The sequence below is a fragment of the Muscardinus avellanarius genome (assembly GCF_963383645.1).
Source record: "Muscardinus avellanarius genome assembly, chromosome: 17".
Taxonomy (NCBI): Eukaryota; Metazoa; Chordata; class Mammalia; order Rodentia; family Gliridae; genus Muscardinus; species Muscardinus avellanarius.
This window is the reverse complement of record NC_137803.1, coordinates 38,745,178-38,765,941: the sequence shown is the minus strand read 5'-3', so window position 1 is coordinate 38,765,941 and position 20,764 is coordinate 38,745,178. Positions and strand designations below refer to the sequence as shown.

Here is a 20,764-nt window from a genome sequence, read left to right as displayed (position 1 = left end):
TGAGGCATGGCCAGTGCTGGGGCCTCCTCGGCCCGGAACGGAACCTGCCGAGGGGTTAGGCCGGTGCTGGGGCCAACTAGGCCGGCATTGGAATCTGCCGTGAGGCTAGGCCAGTGCTGGGGCCTCCGAGGCCGGGATTGGAATCCTGCCAAGGGGTTAGGCCGGTGCAGGGGCCAATGGCCAGCATCGGAGCCTGCTGTGAGGCAAGGCCACTCCTGCGGCCTCCAAGGCCGGGACCAAAGCCAGCTGAGGTGTTAGGCCGGTGTAGGGGCCAGCGAGACCAGAACTGGGGCCTCCCATGAGGCAAGGCCGCTGCTTGAGCCAGCAAGGTCTGGATCATTCCACTGAGTAGCCAGGCCACTACTGGGACCATCAAGAGTGGGATTGGTACTTGCAACGCAGCATGCACAGAGAAATATCGCAGAAAATATAAATCAGACGCTTCTCTTAATCAGCAATAACTAGGAGGAAAGGGGCAACAGGAAGAGGTTGAGCTATAGAAAGGGCCCTATAGTGAAGCAACTTATGTGGCCAATCAGAGGGTATGTAATAGTGGAGGATGGAGCCTCTTTAAAACACAGGAGGTATAGAAACAAATGTATCAAAGTTAATCACCAAAGAAGTGTGGGATGGAGGGAGGGGGAGGGAATGGGATGGGGGCTGGAGGAGGGCTATTTGGATGATGTGTGCTTGTATATCCTCTCAAGTCTTGTACTCCAATGTGATTGATATATGACTACAATGCACCAATTTAAAAAATAAATAAATTAATTAAAAATTTAAAAAATAATAATAATATAAAATGCTGCAATGCAAGATCACTCTGACATATTTATAGCTGTTCGCTAAATGTGCTACAAAATATATCATTGCTGTGAAGCAGATCTGCCTTTCAAAGTACTAAATGAGCAGCATGTTTTTAAAGATGCACCTGTCCTAAGTGAGTGTAGTAAGTACTGTGCTGGTTCAGGCCTCAGTGATGAGCCGCGGGGGGGCTGAGTCCACAGAGGTGGCTACGAGGCCCAGTCAGGAGCCTCAGCGTTCAAACAAACATAAAAAGAGAAACAGAGAAACCATGGGCTTTAATCCACAAAAGACAGAGAAGTATGTAATAAACTCTGCAGCATAATAAACAATATTATATTGACATAAGAAAGAGCAATTGAAAAGAACTAATAACTCAAAAGTAAATCTCATTATGTACAAGAATGTAATATATGTAAAAAGATTCATCAACAGGAATGGGAAATGCTTAATAAACAGCTTGGGAATTTAAAAAAAAATCAATTGGCTGAAAGTGTGTGGACTTGTTTGCTAGTGCTCATTTTGTGTCCCAGAATGTGATCTATTTTGGAGCATCTGAGTAAAATGTAAACTCTGCTGTAGTTGGGTGAAATATTCTATATGTGTTCAACAGGTCCATTTGATTAATGGTGTTCTTTAGTTCTGAGGCATCTTTATGGACCCTTTGTCTGGAATATCGGTCTAGTGTTGTAAGAGGTGTGTTGAAGTCTCCCAGTATTATTGTATTGGGATTTATGTGTGACTTCATGTCACAAGAGTTTGATTTATGAAAGTAGCTTCACCTATGTTTGGGGCATAGATGTTGATTATTGTTATTTCCTCTTGCTGGATTATTCCTTTTATCAGTAAAATATGACCTTCTTTGTCTCTTCTAATAAGTTTCGGTTTGAAGTCTAACTTGTCTGATATCATAGTTGCTACTCCTGCTTGTCTTCAAAATCCATTAGAATGGATTACCTTGTTCCAGCCCTTTACCTTAAGTTTGTTACTCTCTTTACTTGTAAGATTTGTTTCTTGTAAGCAGCAGATGGATGCATTCTGGTTTTTAATCCATTTTGCCACTTTATGTCTTTTTATTGGGGAATTGAGGCCGTTTACATTCAGTGTGATTATAGAGAAATAATTTTTAATTCCTAACATGTTAAGATTTTATTTCTGTTTGAGATACTGTTTATTTTTCTTTGCTTAGTTGTTTACTGGATGGGAAATCTTGTTTCTTTGGTTCTGACGTGTATTATCTATTTCTTCTTTGTAGTTAATCTCCTTGAGTATTTTCTCTAGCGCTGGTTTTGAAGACATAAATTCCTTCGGTTTCTGATTGTCATGGAAGCTTCTTATTTCCCCACCTAATTTGATAGACAGTCTTGTTGGGTAGGAAATTTTTGGCTGGAAGTTTTTTTCTTTCTGAGTTTGGAATATGTTACTCCAAACCCTTCTGGCTTTCATAACTTGTTTTGGGAAGTCTGGAGTGATTCTAATTGGTTTGCCTCTGAATGTCACTTGGCCTTTTGTTTTTGTTGCCTTTAAGATTCTCTCCTTGGTTTCTGCATTAGTCATTTTGATAGTTATGTGGCGTGGGGATCCTCTTCTCTGATCCTGTCTAAAGGGTGTTCTATAAGTTTCCTGGACCTGTGTATCGACCTCTTGCTCTATGTTTGGAAAATTACTTCTTTGAAGAGATTATTGATCCCTTTGGTTTCATCTTCTTTTCCCTCATCTATTCCACTTATTCTTAGGTTAGCTCTTTTAAAATGGGCCCATATTTCTTCAATGTCAAATTCCTGTTGTCTGTTTTTTTTTTCTAAATTAGAAACTATGCATTCATTTTTGTAGTGATCATCTTTTAGGAGTGAGATTCTATTCTCCCTGTGTTCTAATCAGTTGTTTATGCTTTGAATTGAGGCATTTACTTCAGTGAAAACATCCTTTATATAAAATATAAAATATAGGGTCTCTCTGAATTCTTTTCAAAGGTTCTGTATTATTTCTACAGTTATATTCCTGATTTGATCTTCTAGAGATCTCTGAATTTCTGTGTTATCAGGTTCTGATGTTGTGGGGTTGTGGGCGTTCATTACTTCATTGTTATTCCTCTTTCCCATGATTTCGGAAGTTTGTGCATTTTCTGGGTTCTTCCCTGGGTCAGTATGACTTCACTTAAGGTGCTCTGGATCTCAAGTGTGTGGTATATCAGTCACCACTACTCCTTTACTCGGTTGTATCGCAAAGTCTCAGACCAGGGAGTCAATCGAGGCTTCTTGAAACCATGGGGGTGCCAGGCTGGCCGTTCTCCCATGGGGAGCTGCGACTATGGTGTGATATCTCTGCTGCTGCAGCTCCCTTACTAGGTTGGAGTGCAAAAATCTCAGACCCAGGGAGACTATGAAAGCTGCGCAAGTCCCTGGGGGTGCAGTACTGGGATGTCTCCTCTAGGGGCCGCAATTTGACTCACGGTTGTTGAGTGCACTGATCTGTAGCTGTTGTGGACTTGGTGAACTCGCTGCTGCCTCCGCTGGCAGTATAGCACCGCTGCCACACCCTCAGCCGTGAGACTGGCATATTTCTTCTCTGGTTTTGAGTTCTGCTCTGAGTCCCAGCAGGGTGTGCTGAGCCCAGACTCTGGGAGCTTTAGATACTCCTTGCGCCAAAAAAGCTGCTGAATTATACCTGGCTGTTCTGTAGCTGCTCTCCTCAGCTCACTGTCCACACCTCCTCTCTGTAGCTTGGTGGGATGTTGAGTGCGCTGATCTGAAGCCATCCGGTGTATTCACCGCTGTTGCCAGCAGTATGGCACTGCTGCTGTGTCCTCGGCTGTGAGGGTAGCATATCTCTTCTCTGGTTTTGAGCTCCGTTCTGAGTCCCCCTCCTCTCTGGAGTCTGGTGCTGCAAGGGAAGATGTCTTACAATGATCTTTATAACACATTACCTTTGTTGTTCCACTTCTGAATTTTAAAATTCAGGTTGCTGAAACTGGCCTCTAACCTGTGATCCTCCTTTCTTTGCCTCCTAAGTATTGGGATTATAGGCATGAGCTATCACTCTATGAAATGTTAATATGAAAAGGGGATACCTCCCATGTATATATGGAAGGATCATCAATGCTAAGAGTTACTAGAATCCCCATTTAGACTCTAATGGCCACAATACTTGCCTAGCAATGAATTAAAAGATCTAAATTTTTTAAGAGACTTAAAGGGCTCCTACAGCATCTGAAATTTTGAGTTTTAAATTATATCCTAACCAACTCAATCTTCCCCTATACTTTTTTAAATAAAGAAAAGTTAAAAGTCCTCTAAAACCAATTTTATATTTACTTATCACCCTTTTAATTTTGATTTTGGTGCAGGCAAATAAGGCCCAAGATCTTACACATGCTATGCACAAGCTCTACCACTAGGCTACATCTCCAGTCTACATTGTTGACAATTGAGTTTTAATTCCAATAATTGCTGGGGGTCTAGCTTGGAAGAGCATAGTTTTCCAGGAATTATTATTCAGCCTATTTGGCTTCTTAGGATTAGAAATTTTCTAAATTTATTTTTTACAGGTTAAAAACACAAGCTGTATTTAAGTCAAGAGATCTGTTTACTGACAAAGAGCTCACTAAATCCCGAATGCTTAATCTGGATGTGAATGGAAGTGACTGCAGACCAAGGTAAACCTGAGAGCTGGGTAGAGACAAGAATATTAAGAGTTTAGATATTTAGAATATATTTGGCATCCATTTATAGCTCTGCATTTGTTATTTCCATTTTCTTTTTCCTTTTTTTTTTTTTTTTTTTTTTTTGGTGGTACTGGGGTTCCTGGAAGCCCTTCTACCTCTGGGCTACACTCCCAGACCTATTTATATTTTTATTTAGAAACAGGGTCTCCACAGCCAGCACGCGCGGCTGGCTTTGAACCTGCAAGATCCTCTTGTCTTCCGCCTCCCAAGCATGGGGATTACAAGCGTGCGCCACCATGCTCGGCGTTATTTCCATTTTCTGACCATGTGAATAAGTATATTCTCATGATAAGACTGAAAAAATCTTTAAAAGGGTGAAGAAAATAAAAATTATTCATAATCTTGCTTCACAGATATAATCCTTTGACCTCTTTTCTCCTATTTTTCTTTGTATAATACTATATTCTATATTGAGTAATAGGGATTGTGCTTATACTGAATTTATTTACCTTTTTCACCATATCATATATTCTGATCTCACTTAATACTTCCTGAAAATACATTAATTCACTCAACAAATAATGTGTGGCAACTATGCCCCAATATGTATCTGTTAGCCTATTAGTGAATAATATAGGTGTTTATTGTTAAAATTATACTTGAAGGATATTTTTCTAAATAATTTTTTACTTTATCTCTATATATTTCCTTGCTGGTTATTCCTTGCTATAGATTCCTATAAGTGTAATTGCTAGTTTATATATAAGTTTCTAGATTCACATTGCCAAATTGTTTTCTATCACCTGGGCATGGTGGCTCATGCTTATAATCCCAGCATTTAGGAGGCTGAGACCAGAGGATCGTGGTTTGCAGACAGCTTCAGCTACTTGGTGAAGCCCTCTGCAACTTAGTGAGACCCTGTTTCAAAATTTTAAAAAGTACAATATATGGCAGAGGGTGTAGGGATGCTCCTGGGTTCCATCCCTAGAACCACACAAGAAAAAGTTAAGTCCTTTTTTCACCCACAAAGCATTGTTTATGAATTCTCATTTTGTGAAATTTTAGGAAATTGGGCCCATTGTTTTCTCAAAAATTTTCTCTTCTCTCTTTTTAGTATTCCCATGACATGTATAATTAAAGTGTAGATAATTATTTTATAGGTCCCTAGTATTCTGCTAATGGAAAAAGCACTTTGTTTTTTCTTTATTCTTTATATTGGATAGGTCCTGTTGATCCATCTCCAAGTTCATTTGTTCTTCTGTTTTTTTTTTCTTAAATATACTTTTATTGGAGGAGTTTAAGTATACATAATAATCAGGTTCAGAATGGTAGACACATACGTGCACACAACACTTGTTTTCTCTCCAGATCCAATCCCTCTTTCTCCCCCTCCTTGAATATATTCTTGATACTGGAATTGATAACTTTATATATGTACATAGCATTATTTGAACTGTTTCCTTCATCAGGTCTCCCTTTTCCCCTTACAACCTTCCTCCCCAAATCCCCTTCCACTATTTTACTGGTATCTCTCTTCATTTATTTAAAGTCCCTTTTGTTTCCCAATTTCTTTATAGTTTACACATATGAAAGAAAACATATAAAGTATTACATTCTGAGATTGATCTCACTTAGAATAACAATTTTTAGTTTCATTCATTTTCCTGCAAATGACATAATTTTATCCTTCTTCATGTCTGAGTAAAATTTCATTTTGTATATATACCTTGGTTACATAATCTATTCATCTATTGATGGATACCTATGTTGGTTACATAATTTGGCTGCTGTAAATTGTGCTGCCATAAACATGGATATGCCTGTATCAATATAATACTTTTGCTTCAGTTCCTCTGGAAAGATACCAAGGAATGGTATACCTGGGTCATATGGTGACTCCATTCCATCTTCTGAGGATCCTCCATACTGATCTTCGTAGCAGGTATACTGATTTTCAATCTCACCAATAGTGTGTAAGGTTCCTATAAACCACATCCTCACAAGTATTTATTATTGTTTTTATTCTTGATGATTGCTATTCTAACTGGAATCATATAGAATCTCAGTGTATTTTTGATTTGCATTTCTCTGACTGTTTAGTGATGATGAACATCTTCTCACATATATATTGCCCATTTGTATTTTTTTCTTTTGAGAAGTGTCTCTTCAATTCAGTTGCCCATTTTATTGTGTTATTTGTATTTTAACATTAAGTTATTTGTATATTCTTGATATTGGTTCTGTATTAGAGGAGTAGCTGGCAAAGATTTTTCTGTCATGCTGTAATGTTCTCTCTTTATGTTCTTGTTTCCTATGCTGTACAGAAGTTTTTCAATTTAATACCGTCCCATTTATTAATTTTCATATTTATTTCTGGAGCCTTGGGGAAGTCTCTAACAACACCTATATGTTGGAGACTTGGACCTATTCCCTCTTCTAGTAGTTGAAAAATTTCTAGTCTAATTTCTAGGGCTTTTATCCATTTTGAGTTGACATTTTTGCAGAATGAGAGGTAAGGGTCTGGTTTAATTCTATATATGGATATCCAGTTTTCTCAGCACAACCTGTTGAAATGGTTATCTTTTTTCTAGAGTGTGTTTTTGGAACCTTTGTAAAAAAAAAATCAACTGGCTATAAGTGTGAGGATTTGTTTCTGTATTTTTCTGTTCTACCTTACTGGTTGTGTCTGTTTTTGTACCAATATCATACTATTTTTATTCTTATAGCTCTGTAGTATAATTTGAAATCAGATATTGTGAGGCCATCAGCCTGTTTCTTACTGCTATAATTGCTTTAGCTATTTTGGGTCTGTTTTTCCATATGAATTTTTTTTTTAGAACTAGGGGTTGAACCCAGGGGAATTCTACCTCTGAGTTACACCCTGGCCCTATTTTTATTCTTAATTTTGAAACAGGGTCTCACTAAGTTGCAGAGGGCCTCACTAAGTAGCTAAGGCTGGCCATGAACCTGCAATTCTTCTGTCTCAGCTTCTTTCTATATGAATTTTTTTTCTAGCTCTGTGAAGAATGACATAAGTATTTTAATAGTGATTATATTGACTCTGTAGATCACTTTTGGTAGTATGGTCATTGTGATAATATTTATTCTGCCTATTCAAGAACATGGGACATCTTTCTGCTCTGACCTTCTAAGTGAGGATTCTGAATCAGGGTCTAGTTTCCTAATTAGACTTCAGACAAGGACAAAGCTTATACTCTATACCCCCAGCAGAAGTCAGGAACTCCTGGGGTAGCTAGACTATTCTGCTAGTCACTCTGGGTACAAGGGGTACAAGTATGCATATAATTTGCACCTGAATACCCAGAAAATCCCAGCCATCCCCACCACCCAGCAGAGGGGATCCTAGGAAGACCTAAGCTGACAGCAGATTACTGAGTGCCCCCAAATAGTAATTTGCATCATAAAAGCTTACTCAAAGTAGGAGGTATCTTAGTATCTTTGGAAAGAAGAATATTGACCACTTTAATGATAATATTTAAAGAAATTGTTTGATATGAACAAAAATGATTTGCATTCCCAACCACAGTAAGAAAATTGTATACCATGACCAAATTGGTTTCTTTCCAGGAATGCAATGCAATTTCAACATAAACAATTCAATAAATGTAATTTATCACATAAATAGAGCTAAGAACAAAATTCACATGGTTATCTGTTATTTCTGAAAAATAATATTTTTAGTTCTGGAATTTCTATTTTGATCTTTGTTAAAATTTTATTTCTCAGATGAGATTACCTATTTTATTAATCATGAGCCTATTTTTTATGTTTTTAAATATATGTAATAACTTTTAAAGTGTTTGTTAATTCTAATACTTGAGTTGCCTTGGGGTTTTTGTTCTTGATTCTTTTCTTGAATATTGGTCATATTTTCCTGCTTCTTTGTATATCCAATAATTTTAGATTGATCATGATCACTCTAAATAACTCTAAAATTCCCTTTTATTCAACTGAACAGTTTCAAGTTTTTTTGTTATAGCAGGGAGTTAACTTAATTGAACTAAGCCACAGGGGCCAGCCTTGAAGGGCTGGGCAGTAGAAATTGGCTTGGCACCCTCAAGCATGGTTCTTAAGGCTGTGTTTGCCAAACTGGCCTGGGGTGATTTTGAAGCCTGGGACCATGTGGTCCAGCTTAGTGCTGTGTGTGATTTAAAGCCTGAGTCTGTGGGGACTTGCCTGGCACTGAGACAGCTCCAAACTCAAGAGAGATTGGAGTCAGCCTGGCAATGGAGCTGATCCAAAGCCTGGGGCCACTGACGCAGACTGGTGGTGACATGGGCCCTGAGAAGGAACCTGAGGAGAAAGATCCCACTTAGTGCCAAGGAGAAGCTAAGTTCACAGATACCTGCCTGAAGTCTGGGGCCATGAGGGTCTGCCTGACACTGGATTTTACTGGGGCAGATACAGTATTGAGTGTGGAGCAGAGTCTGATGCTCACTTGCCCAAAGCGATGCCCCAAGATAGGGGAGGGCCAGTGCTAGTAATATAAAACTGTTACTTCTGCCATCTACAATACATCTTTCCTTATTTATGTGTTACAACCAGATACAATAATCCCTCATCTGATTTCTTTAGCTCTGTGAAAGTATTTTATATCTGGGTAGTTGTTGAAATTGATGTTTCTATAGTGAGAAGTGAACCCTTGAAAGTTCTTCTTCTGCATCCTGCTGATGTCTCTCTTTCAACAGTTTTGACTGTTTTAGAGATTGCTTCTTTTATCTGTTAGTTCTAATATTTATATTCACATTTCTGAATAGCAAACCTTCGTGATCATTAAGTATTGACTTTCTTCTCTGGAAGGTGATTTAACTCTCACTGATAGCCAATGGCTCTCTCCTTTTTTCCCTTTTTTCTTTCCTTCTTCCAGGGTGTCTGTCTGTCTGTCTGTCTGTCTGTGTCTGTCTGTCTGTCTGTCTTTCTGTCTCTCTCTCTCTCTCTCTCTTTTCTCTACATCTCTTACTCTAATAACATCTAAATAAGACTGTAAATATTTTAGCACAGAGAAAATAAATACTATATGATCTCACTTGTATGTGAGATCTAAGAAAGCCAAATTAATAGAAGCAAATGGTAAAGTGGTGGTTTCCAGAAGGGTTAAGAGGATTGGGGGGATACAGAGATCTTGATCAGAGCACAAAGTGTCATTTTGATAGAGTGAGTAAGATTTGGAGATCTACTCTGCAACATGATGACCTTAGTTAATATAAAGTGTAATGTTATTCAAAAATTCTGAGAGAGTAGATCTTATTTTTGTTTTTGTTTTTTGTGGTACTGGGGTTCCTGGAAACCCTTCAACTTCCAGGCTACACTCCCATACCTATTTAATACTTTTTTTAAATTTGGAAACAACGGTCTCTTAAGCCAGCGCGTCTGGCTTCGAACCTGCGCAATCCTCCTGTCTCCGCCTCCCAAGCGCGGGGATTACAAGCCTGCGCCACCACACCTGGCGAGAGAGTAGATCTTAAATGGTCTCAGCATAAAATAAGTATATGGGATGATATATTAACTAGTTTGATTTAATAATTTTACAATATACACATACATAAGACGTTATGTTGTATGTGATAAACATGTAATGTTTGTTAATTTATAATTAACAGAGCAAAAATGTCATTTAATTTTCTGTGTATTCATTCGTTTATTCACTCAAATATTTATAAAGTTTCCTACTATGTACTAAAATTTTTCTATTATACTAGACTTTGGGGAATTAGCAGTACATAGAGCAAAAAAAAATTCTGACCTTTTAAAACTTATATTCTGTTCATTCCTAAACCCATCCAGAAAGTATCATTCTCTTAACATACTCAGTCAAATCAGTTATCCTATCATATTTTTTATTTACTTCATCTTCTCTTTTAAAAGATATTTTTCTGAGATCACTCCATAACATTCTACTCTAGTTTGATTTAGTTATTTTCTAGACTTGCTATCTAATGATTTCATCCTGAATTTTCTTTATCCATCATCATAGGAATGTTCTCTGCTTTTCTGTGTTGTGTTCCCCTTTTTTCTAGATAGCATGTTATCCCCTCTTTTGTTTTATACTCCTTCATCTTACTTAAACATGTTCTTTATTAGCTTACTCAAAAGGGGCACAGAGGCAATAATTTTGTGAGATATCACATAACTGAAAAATGTCTTTTAATTTTCTTAATTTTAATTTATAGTTCAGTTCTTTATAGGATTCTGAATTGATAATTATTTTCCATAGAAGAGATTGAAGGTTAAATTCCATTCTCTTCTGATATCTAGTGTTGCCATTAAAATTTTTATGCAGCTTGATTTTTTATCTTTTTTGACCAATTTTGTGTGAAAACTATATGGATCTTGTCTTTCTTTCAAAAATTAATGCTGTTATGAGTTAGTTGGACCTTTTTCATTTAGTATGTTGATTAATCAGTGAACTCTTTGGAAGGAAAACTTTCTTCAATTTGAGAAATTTTCTTTGTCATTTTCCCTTTCTTGCTTTTTGTATTATCTCTTCCCAGAGAATATCTTATTCAGATGTTCCATTTCTTGAAATCATATCATTTTCTTACTTTTCTCTCCAGGTGTTTTATCTCTCCCCCACCCCCCAGTTTCTAAGAGCTCCTGAACTTTATCTTTTAGCGCTTCTGTTGAATTTTATTACTGCTAAAATTATTAACTTCCAAGACTACTTTACTCTCTGAATGTCCCCTTTTTAATAAGAACCCATTCTTATTCTGTATATATAGTTCCACAGATACTTATAATGATTTTTAAAGTTTGTTCTGGTTCTGGTTCATTATTTTGTGTTCACCAAGTTTAAGTTTCTGTCTTTTTCCATAAATATCTAATGATCCATTTATATTTACAAACACGCTAATAAAAAGCTATTGAAAGTCCTCAGTATGTATGAGCAGGGTGGGTCAACTGATGGACTTTGCTGTGATCAGGTAGGAATCTTAGGCATGTCTCTCTCTTATTTCCCATAAGTCTTTTCTCTTGTGTAGTTAGTCTACTCAGGTATGAATTGTGTGCCTGGGTAGAAAGAAGGGATATAAACTTGGCTACTATGTTAGTCATATTTCTGTTTCTATTTTCTGTAACAAAATACTTGAGAAAACCAACTTAAAAGGAAGAAATGTTTATTTGGCTTATGTTTTCAAAGGTTTCAGCCCATTCTCAATCATTTTCGTTTTTAGGTCTGTAGCAAGGCAGAACATCATGGTGGGAAATACATAGTGGGACAGAGCTCTTTGCCTTATGGTAGCCAAGAACAAGGGGAAGGAGGGGAAGGGAAACGGGAGGCAGAAAGAGTGGGGTGGGGGGGAGATCAGGGTCCCAATATCCCCTCCAAGTGTGTGGTGCCAATGTCCTAGCTTTCTACCACTAGACCTCAATTCCTAGAGGTTCTATCTCCCAACAGTGCCACAGGAAGGCAATCAAATCTTTAGTGTATGGGCCTTTGTAGGACGTTTAAGAACAAACAGGGGGGCACTAAGTACTGTGTGAATATATGCCATTGTCAACACCATCTATATTATGATGTAAGACTATAGGGCACCAATAAAAAATTCTAAAAAGATCCAAACAATAACAGCTACCAATGTGAGGAGCCCAGTGGAAGAGGAGGAACGAGACCTATTCCTCATTATTATGTAGGGTTTTATCTACTCTCCACTTTAACTATATAGACTTTCTGCCCTCAACCATATTTCAGACCCCTAAGTCCAGAGTCATTGTTTCCAACCTCTCCTTGGAGATAAATCTCCAGTCTTCACAACCAATTGGGGACATATAGAGGAGAGCATCTTACTTAGCCTTTAGTGCTGTGCCGATTTCAGCCAGCTGTGCTTTCATTTCTCCCTGCATTCCTACCTGCCCTGGTTTGTTTAGTTACCTCTTTTGCCATAGCTAGCAGATATTGCAGCTTTGGTCTTCCTAGTTGGCCAGTTGAGTTCAAACTCATCCCTCTGCCTTTTTGGCTTTTGAATTTTTATGACGCCTCATAACCATTGTCTTCTCTCCTTTGCTTTTCCATAGTCATATAGATTAATGTCTTTTTTATCCATATGTTTTATCAATTTCAGAAGGGAACAGAGATATGTTTTCAATTAGTAATATAAATTTGGTCTCCAGTGTTAATTTGAATAATTGAACATTTAACAATTTAATAGGTGGAAATACAGAATCCTATTATAATTTAAAGTTTCCAATATTCAATTAGGATAAATATTTTCTCTGTTTGTTAACACTTGTGCTTCCTCTTTGTAGATAAAGATTTTTGTTCCCTGTGTCTATGTGTGTCTATGTCTTACATAATAAAATGTAATTGTGGCCGGGCATAGTGGCGCACGCTTGTAATCCCCACGCTTGGGAGGCAGAGACCGGAGGATCGCGCAGGTTCGAAGCCAGCTGCGCGCGCTGGTTTAGGAGACCCTGTTTCCAAATAAAAAATGTAAAAATAGATCTGGGAGTGTAGCCCGGAGGTAGAAGGGCTTCCAGGAACCCCAGTACCACACACACAAAAAAAATTTAAGAGCCACCAGGCATGGTGGCAAACGCTTGTAATCTCCGTGCTTGGGACGTGAAGACAGGAGGATTGTGCAGGTTCGAAACCATCCTCGCTGGCTTAGGAGACCCTGTTTCCAAATTAAAAAAAAAAAAAAAAAAAAAAAAAAAAAATATATATATATATATATATATATATATATATATATATATATATATATGTCTGGGAGTATAGCTTGGAGGTAGAAGGGCTTCCAGGAACCCCAGTACCACCAAAAAAAAAAAAAAAAGTAAGAGCCAAGATGCTCTCCTCTATCTGTCCCCCAACTGGTGGTATTATATTCTTAAATGGAGATGTAAGGTATTATTTGTGTTTATATATTTACTTCTTTATTTTCTTTTTTGCTTATAGTATAAATATAACATGCTAATAAGCCAAAAAATAAAGAATATAACCATAATTTCTTCATCTTGAAGTAATCTTACTATATAGTATAGTATCTTAGTATATAACTATATACTATATAGTATAGTATCTTAGTATATAACTTACAGATATTATTTATGTGTTGTGTGTTTACATGACACATTTTGTTTTATTATATATTAAATTGTATTATAAATTAAATTTTTAATTCAATGTTTAAAATGTTAAAGGATGTAATGGGGCAGTATGTCCAGTACTTGGGAAGCTGAGACAAAAGAATCACAGGTTCGAGGCCAGCCTCAGCAACTTGGGGAGGCCCTCAGCAACTTAGTAAGTCCCAGTTTCAAAGTAAAAAATAGATCTGGTGTTATAGCTCAGAGGTAGAATGCCACTGGGTTCAATTCCCAGTATCCCCAAAATAAAAAACTTAAATGTAAACATTTGTCTTATTAAAAAAATGAAACATTTGAGATGGGCATGGTAGTACACGTTTGTAATCCCAGCATTTGGGAAGCTGAGATAGGAGGATTGTGGTTCATAGACAGCCTCAGCTACTTAGGCCCTTTGCAACTCAGTGAGACCCTGTTTCAAAATAAAGAATAAAAAATAGGGCCGGCGGGTAGCTCGGAGGTAGAATGCTTCTGGGTTCCATTTCTAGTACCACACACAAAAAAAAAGTGAAAAATTCAAGAATGTTATACAGGCGTGGTGGCGCACGCTTAAAATCCCCACGCTTGGGAGGCTGAGACAGTTGGATCACACAGGTCCAAAGCCAGCCTCAGCTACTTAGTGAGGCTCACTGCAACTTAGTGAAATCCTGTTTCCAAATAAAATTTAAAATAACGTCTAGGAGTATAGCCCAGAGGTAGAAAGTCCCTGGGTTCTTCCCCCAGTACCACACACACACACAAAAAAAGAATGTTATACAGTACTATAATACAATATTGTTATACAGTGTTATACATATCAAAAAAATGTCAGTCGTCTTCCATTCCATGTTTCATTCCCTATCCTGTCTTGGTTGAATTAGCACCCTGATGTGATGTACAATATCTGTATACACTTGAGGCCAAACTTAACATGTTATTTTTTTTCACTGCATACTACTTAATTATTATTTTTCAGGTTTTTAGACACACAACTGTAGTACAGAAACTAATTTTCTCCCAAAGATGTTCTTGTTACTAATCCTATGAACCTCTGAATATGTTACCTTCCTTGGCAAAGGGAATGTGCAGACATGAACAAGGGAATGAACCTTAACATGGGAAGATTACCCTGGATTCTCTAAATAGGCCCAGTTAAATCACGCAAGTCCTTAAAAATAGAGAAACTTTCTTGCTGGGTCAGAGACATGGAAGAAGGAAACGAGATTAGAATCATGAAAGTGACTTAACCCACTGTTTATGGTTTTGAAAATGGAAGAAGGAGGTCACAAGCCATGGAATGCAAGTAGAAGACTACAGAAGTCCTCATCTGATAGCCAGCAAGGAAAGAGAGACCTCAGTCCTCCAACTGTAAGAAATTGAAATCTGCCAACAACCCAAACGAGCAGGAAAAATGATTTCTCCCTTAGGGCTTCTAGAAAGGAACACAGCTCTGCAGACAACTGAATGTTGGCCCAGTCAGCCCAGTGAGATCTGTGTCCGACATCTTACATACAGAACTGGAGAATCATAAGTTCATGTTAAGCCAATTAAATTTTGATAATTTTTTGTAGCAGCATAGAAAACTAATACAAATGCTAATGTGCTATTTATTATAAATGCATAATAGTTCATGGCTTACTTATGTACCATAACTTTTACAGAATGTTTATATTGCTAAACATTCAAGTTCTTTCATGTTTTTAATACTATATACAATGTCTAAATAAGCATGATTATATATACATTTTTACATTCTGGCTCTTTGGGATTTTTAGTATAAATTTCCAAAAGATAATATTGCTAGGTCAGAGGTTATTTTTTATAGGAGGCTATTTTGATGTAATTTATAATTGTAATTTTAATAGACTATGCTAATTTTCTTTCCCAAAATATTATAGCAATTCATACTCCCAATTGCTACTTATGAAAGTTTCATCATGACTGGTTAGGATGTATCATGTATGCTTTGGAAACTAGTATTCCAGGTAAAGAATTGGACATGCTCTAGTGTTTCCAGGCATCTGGGCTCGCATGCCCCAAATTTAAGTAATTATAGTAAAATAAAGTAAGATTATACACTATATCAAAAATAATTTCTAATATGCCTCTGATAAAACCAGAGACCTTTGAAAATGTTATTATACATTATAAGTATTTGAAGAAATCATAGTATCTGCTTCCAAAGTCGGGCAGTCTTTAGAAATCCAACAATTATCACTCTCAAAAACTCAAATTATTTGGCCGGGCGTGGTGGCGCACACTTGTAATCCCCACGCTTGGGAGGCAGAGACAGGAGGATTGCACAGGTTCGAAGCCAGCCACGCGCGCTGGCTTAGGAGACCCTGTTTCCAAATAAAAATGTAAAAATAGGTCTGGGAGTGTAGCTCGGAGGTAGAAGGGCTTCCAGGAACCTCAGTACCACCAAAAAAAAAAAAAAAAAAAAACTCAAATTATTTAATGTGAGAGTAAAAGAGGTAAGACAATAAATTTAACACCTTCTTGATTCACTTGGTTATGGAAATGATGTTGTCCACTAAACCTCAGGAAAAGGAAGAGAGAGCTCGAGGAAGAATACTGTACTGCCTTTAGCAGCCTGCTGATTTTAGAATATATAATCAAGAATTGTTATGAGAATGACCTTTTTTTCTACCTTGTAAGCTCTTTGACTTTAATAGGAAAATTCCCTAGATAAAATTTAATTTTAAGCTAAATTTTGTTTATTTGGATATTTAAATTATCCTACTATTAAAAATACTTTGTGTATTTAAAATATTAAACTTACTTAAGTGGGGCATTAGGAATTTGGAACTAAAATAAATGAGATAATGAGAAAGTGAAAAACATATTTTTTTATAATTAACAGCTCATTTTGAGCTAATTATATACAATTACCAAAATCTAATTGCAATTTATTTTCTATTATCTATGGGAAGAATCACAGGCAAGGGAGTTTATATTGCTGCCTTCCTGCATAAATGCTATAGAATGAAAATAAATAATTTGTGAGGCCTTAATGACAAATAAGAGCAAATAGCAGGGCACAGCTGAGCCAAACCATTGGAAAGTAATTACCTATGAAAGATGGTAATGACTTTAAAATTCACAAACAACTGACTGTTTAAAGGTTCTTTGGTTTGTTTTTCAGTGAGTTTGTTTGATATTTATTTATTGGTTGTGCAAAAATGGCCCTTATAAACTAAGTTTTGTAATTTTGAAGACTCCTAAAATTCTGACCATTTTTGTACTTTTATATAATAATAAGAAGTTTAACAGAAAATTTTATTGAGTACCTACTATTGTAAAAATAAGTAAACCTTGCTAAGTGTGTAGGAGCTGTAGGGAGGCCAATATCTTCAAATATTCTAGTAGTAGTATAAGATAAATATATAAGTATTTATCATGTATTCAGAATTTAAGGGCTATAAAAGAAATAGAGAAATAAAGACCTCTGGAGGAGGTACTATTTATGATAAATGTGAAAAGATAAAATAGAATTTTGATGGGCCAGGGAGAGGAAGACCAATAGTGATTTTTGACAAGAAGGAAAAGGAAACTAAAGATTAAATTAGCAAGCTAGATTTGATTATGAAAGGTTTTAAATAAATATCATGCCTCACATTTTATAGTTGGTGACTTGAAGAAAAATCAGAAAAAAATGATTTTGTGATGAAAATGATTGATTTGATTTTAAAAATCCATTAAAATATGGGTCAGCACCAGGCATAGTGGCACACGCTTGTAAACCTCGTGCTTGGGAGTTTATTTATTCCAAATAAAAAATATAAAATAGGTTTGAGAGTGTAGCCTGGAGGTAGAAGAGCTTCCAGGAATGCCAGTACCACCAAAAAAAATGGGTCAAAATGCCAAGTTTTGCTCTTTTTAGCAATTTGCTATATAATTTTAAATATAATGCTATTTACCTCAATTTTCTTGCCTGTAAATGAGAAATACACTGGGCTTTACTAAGTGTCTTTGTTCCAGTTTGTGATTATTAAACAGGATTTCCAGGCAAAATAGATAAGTTGAAATTTGGGTTTAAATCTCATAAGAGAAATTTAAATTAGAGATTAAGATTTGGGAGTTACCTGCATTGGGATTGCACACACGTGCACATGTGAGAATAGATGTTAATTTCTGAGAAAAGGTTTAGGGGAAAAAAGTCTTATAAACAGAACCTAAGGAAATTTCTACATGTAAGAATCTGAAAGAATAAAGACAGTGATTGGCTCTTCGCTCTGATAATTGTTTTCTTTGTTGTGCATAGCTTTTTTGTTTGATGCAATCCCCATTTGTTTATTTTGGTTTTCTTTCCTGTGCTTTTGAGATCTGATCCAAAAATTCTTTTCCATTCCATTATCCTGAAGCATTTCTCCTTATATTTTTATCTAGTAGTTGTTTTAGGTCTTATATATAAGCCTTTAATCCATTTTGAGCTGATCTTTGTAACTGGGGAAACATAAGTATTTCATTCTTCTGTGTGTAGATGCCCTATTTCACAGCACCATTTACTGAAGACACTGTCCTTTCACCAACAGGTATTCTTACTACCTTTGTTGAAAATTAGTTGGCTACAGATGTATGGAGTTATTTCTGGGCACTTGACTTTGTTGCATTGGTCTGTGTTTGTTTTTACTCATAAGCCCATTAAATTCATATGTGGGATATAAAAATTTTGATTTCATTAAAGTTGAGAGTCTAAAGATGATTACCAAAAGCTGGAGAGAGTAGGTTCAGGTACTTCCTATTATCTCTCAAATTCTTTTAAGTTATAATATAAAATATTTTATCTTCAGTGCTTTTATCAAAATCCACATTTTAGTCTTAAAATTCTTTTTTCTATATTTATCAGTTAACCATAGACTACCGTTACCTAGAAATTCCACTTTTAAGCAACATACATCCACAAAAAGAATGTGTGAATGTTCATCATATCAGCATCATTCATAGCTGAAAAGTGGAAAAACACCACCAATTATCCAGCAAAGGGTGAATGGATTAAAAAAAATGTCATATATCCACATAATGGAGTATTTAGCGATAGAAAAGAACAAAATACTACTTCTTGCTATAATATGGATAAACCTTAAGAACATTGTAAATCTGATTTTACTTATATAAAATGTCTTTTAAGTGGCAAACATATAGATAAGGGCAATAAATTGGTTTGGGGATGGGAATGGAGAGTAACTATATATGGGTATGAAATTTGAGGGATATAAGAAATAATGTCAAGTTAGATTATAGGGATGGTTGTACAATAAGATTACTAATAATCACTGTACATTGCTGACTTTGTGGTATAATAAATTATATTTTACTAAATCTTTTAAAATTGTTCTCTTGTTAATGTTCAAAATTCAAAATAGATTAAATGTCACTAAGAACGAAAGAAATGATACAAAGCTTTGCTGGCTTTCAGCCTATATCAGCCCTCCCCCTTTTTTTTTCTTCAAGATTTTTCTACCTGCTAACACCTTACACTATTTGAGAATTGCTTTTTTAAACTGAATTCTCCCCAAGATGACTGTCAGAATCCCTTTCTGTTTCTATAACAGGGACACTGATAAAACAAGAGCAAACACTTTTCAAATTTGCTCAGTAGGATGTGAATGATAATGTGATTTTAAAAAATTACATGTAACCTACAATTTTAAGAAGATAAATTTTAAAACAATTTTATAAAGATAAAAATATATGATTTATTAGATGTTGACATGTTTCATTGTACGATGAGGGAAATGGTTCTTGTATTAACAGTGTGGTACCTTGTTCTCTCCATGGTTTAGCTTAGTCTTGAATAGCCTTCAGGAGCATAATTTCATTCTTACATTACATTCCAGGACACTTCAGTACTCTCCCTTGACACAGACACTGGCTTCAAAATAATGACTAATAGACTAAAATGTAAGTCTACTTATGACTCTTTCAATCTGATATCTGACTGCATAGCCTTTGCCCTGGGTACAGTTTACAGGAATATGGTAATAGGAGATAGAAAGCATCATTGATGGAAATTAGAAAACTTTTCTTAAAAATAATGCTGCTACTATCGGTTAAATGCAAAGGACTAGATAATAAATCATGTAAACATTTACACTTTATCAGCTGCACATGAATGGATGGAATAGCGGTGGGTCTCAGCCTTTGCTCTAACACACACAAATCTATTTGAAAGTAATTTTCTTCATAGCCAACAATATTAGTGGGATTTTGAAATTAGAAGCTTCATTTTCACTTGAGTCTGCTTGCTTTGATAACCATTGTATGTTTTCCCAAGTAAATTTATTAAAACCCTCATAGAAGAGTTAATCCTGATACTCCTCAATTTATTTAATGAAATAGAAAGAAATTGGACTCTCTCAAATACATTCTATGAAGCCAACATCACATTAATAACAGAACCAAATAAAGACAGCTCAAGGAAGTAAAACTACATACCTATATCTTTGATGAACTTGGTTGCAAAACTGCTAAACAAAATACTAGCAACATACATTCAAAAGCACATCAAGAAAATCATATACCATGACCAAGTAGGATTCATTCCAGGGATGCAAGGCTGGCTCAACATACGAAAATCAATCCATGTAATTCATCGCATAAATAGAACCAAAGAAAAAAATCAAATGATCATTTCAATAGATGCTGAAAAAGCATTTGGCAAAATCCAACATCCATTTATGCTAAAAGCACAGCAGAGAATCAAACTAGAGGGAACATACCTCAACATCATAAAGGCAATCTACAATAGGCCCACAGCTAACATCATATTAAAAGGGGAAAACTCCAAGAATTTCCCCTAAAAACAGGTTCAAGACAAGGATGTCAATTATCACCACTTTTGTGTGTGTGTGTGTGTGGTACTGGGGTTCCTGGAAACCCTTCTACCTCCGGGCTACACTCCCAGACCCATTTTTATATTTTTATTTGTAAACAGGGTCTCTTAAGCCAGTGTGGCTGGCTTCAAACCTGCACGATCCTCCTGTCTCTGCCTCCCAAGCGTGGGGATTACAAGCGTGCACCACCAGGACTGGTACCACTTCTTTTTAATATAGTACTTGAGACTCTAACCAGAGGAATAAGGCATGAAAATGAAATCAAAGAAGTACACATAGAAAAAGAAGAACTCAAACTTTCACTATTTGCAGATAATATGATAATATACTTAGAAGACCCAACAAACTCAACCAAAAAGCTAATAAAACTGATCAACAAATTCAG

At 36.2% G+C, this 20,764-nt stretch overlaps 1 protein-coding gene across 3 annotated transcripts in view; it reads left to right on the top strand.

Annotated features, from left to right (window-relative positions):
- KIAA1328 overlaps positions 1-20,764 on the top strand; it is a gene marked incomplete at both ends in the record, with an annotated part of 310,165 nt that overhangs the window by 182,981 nt on the left and 106,420 nt on the right. Inside the window, one exon of one of the 3 annotated variants that reach the window (XM_080714413.1) lies at positions 4,352-4,459. The exons of the other annotated variants lie outside the window; for them this stretch is intronic. Coding sequence (XP_080570539.1) covers positions 4,352-4,459 — 108 coding nt within the window. The remainder of the gene's footprint in view (positions 1-4,351; positions 4,460-20,764) is intronic. 3 annotated transcript variants of the gene reach the window in all.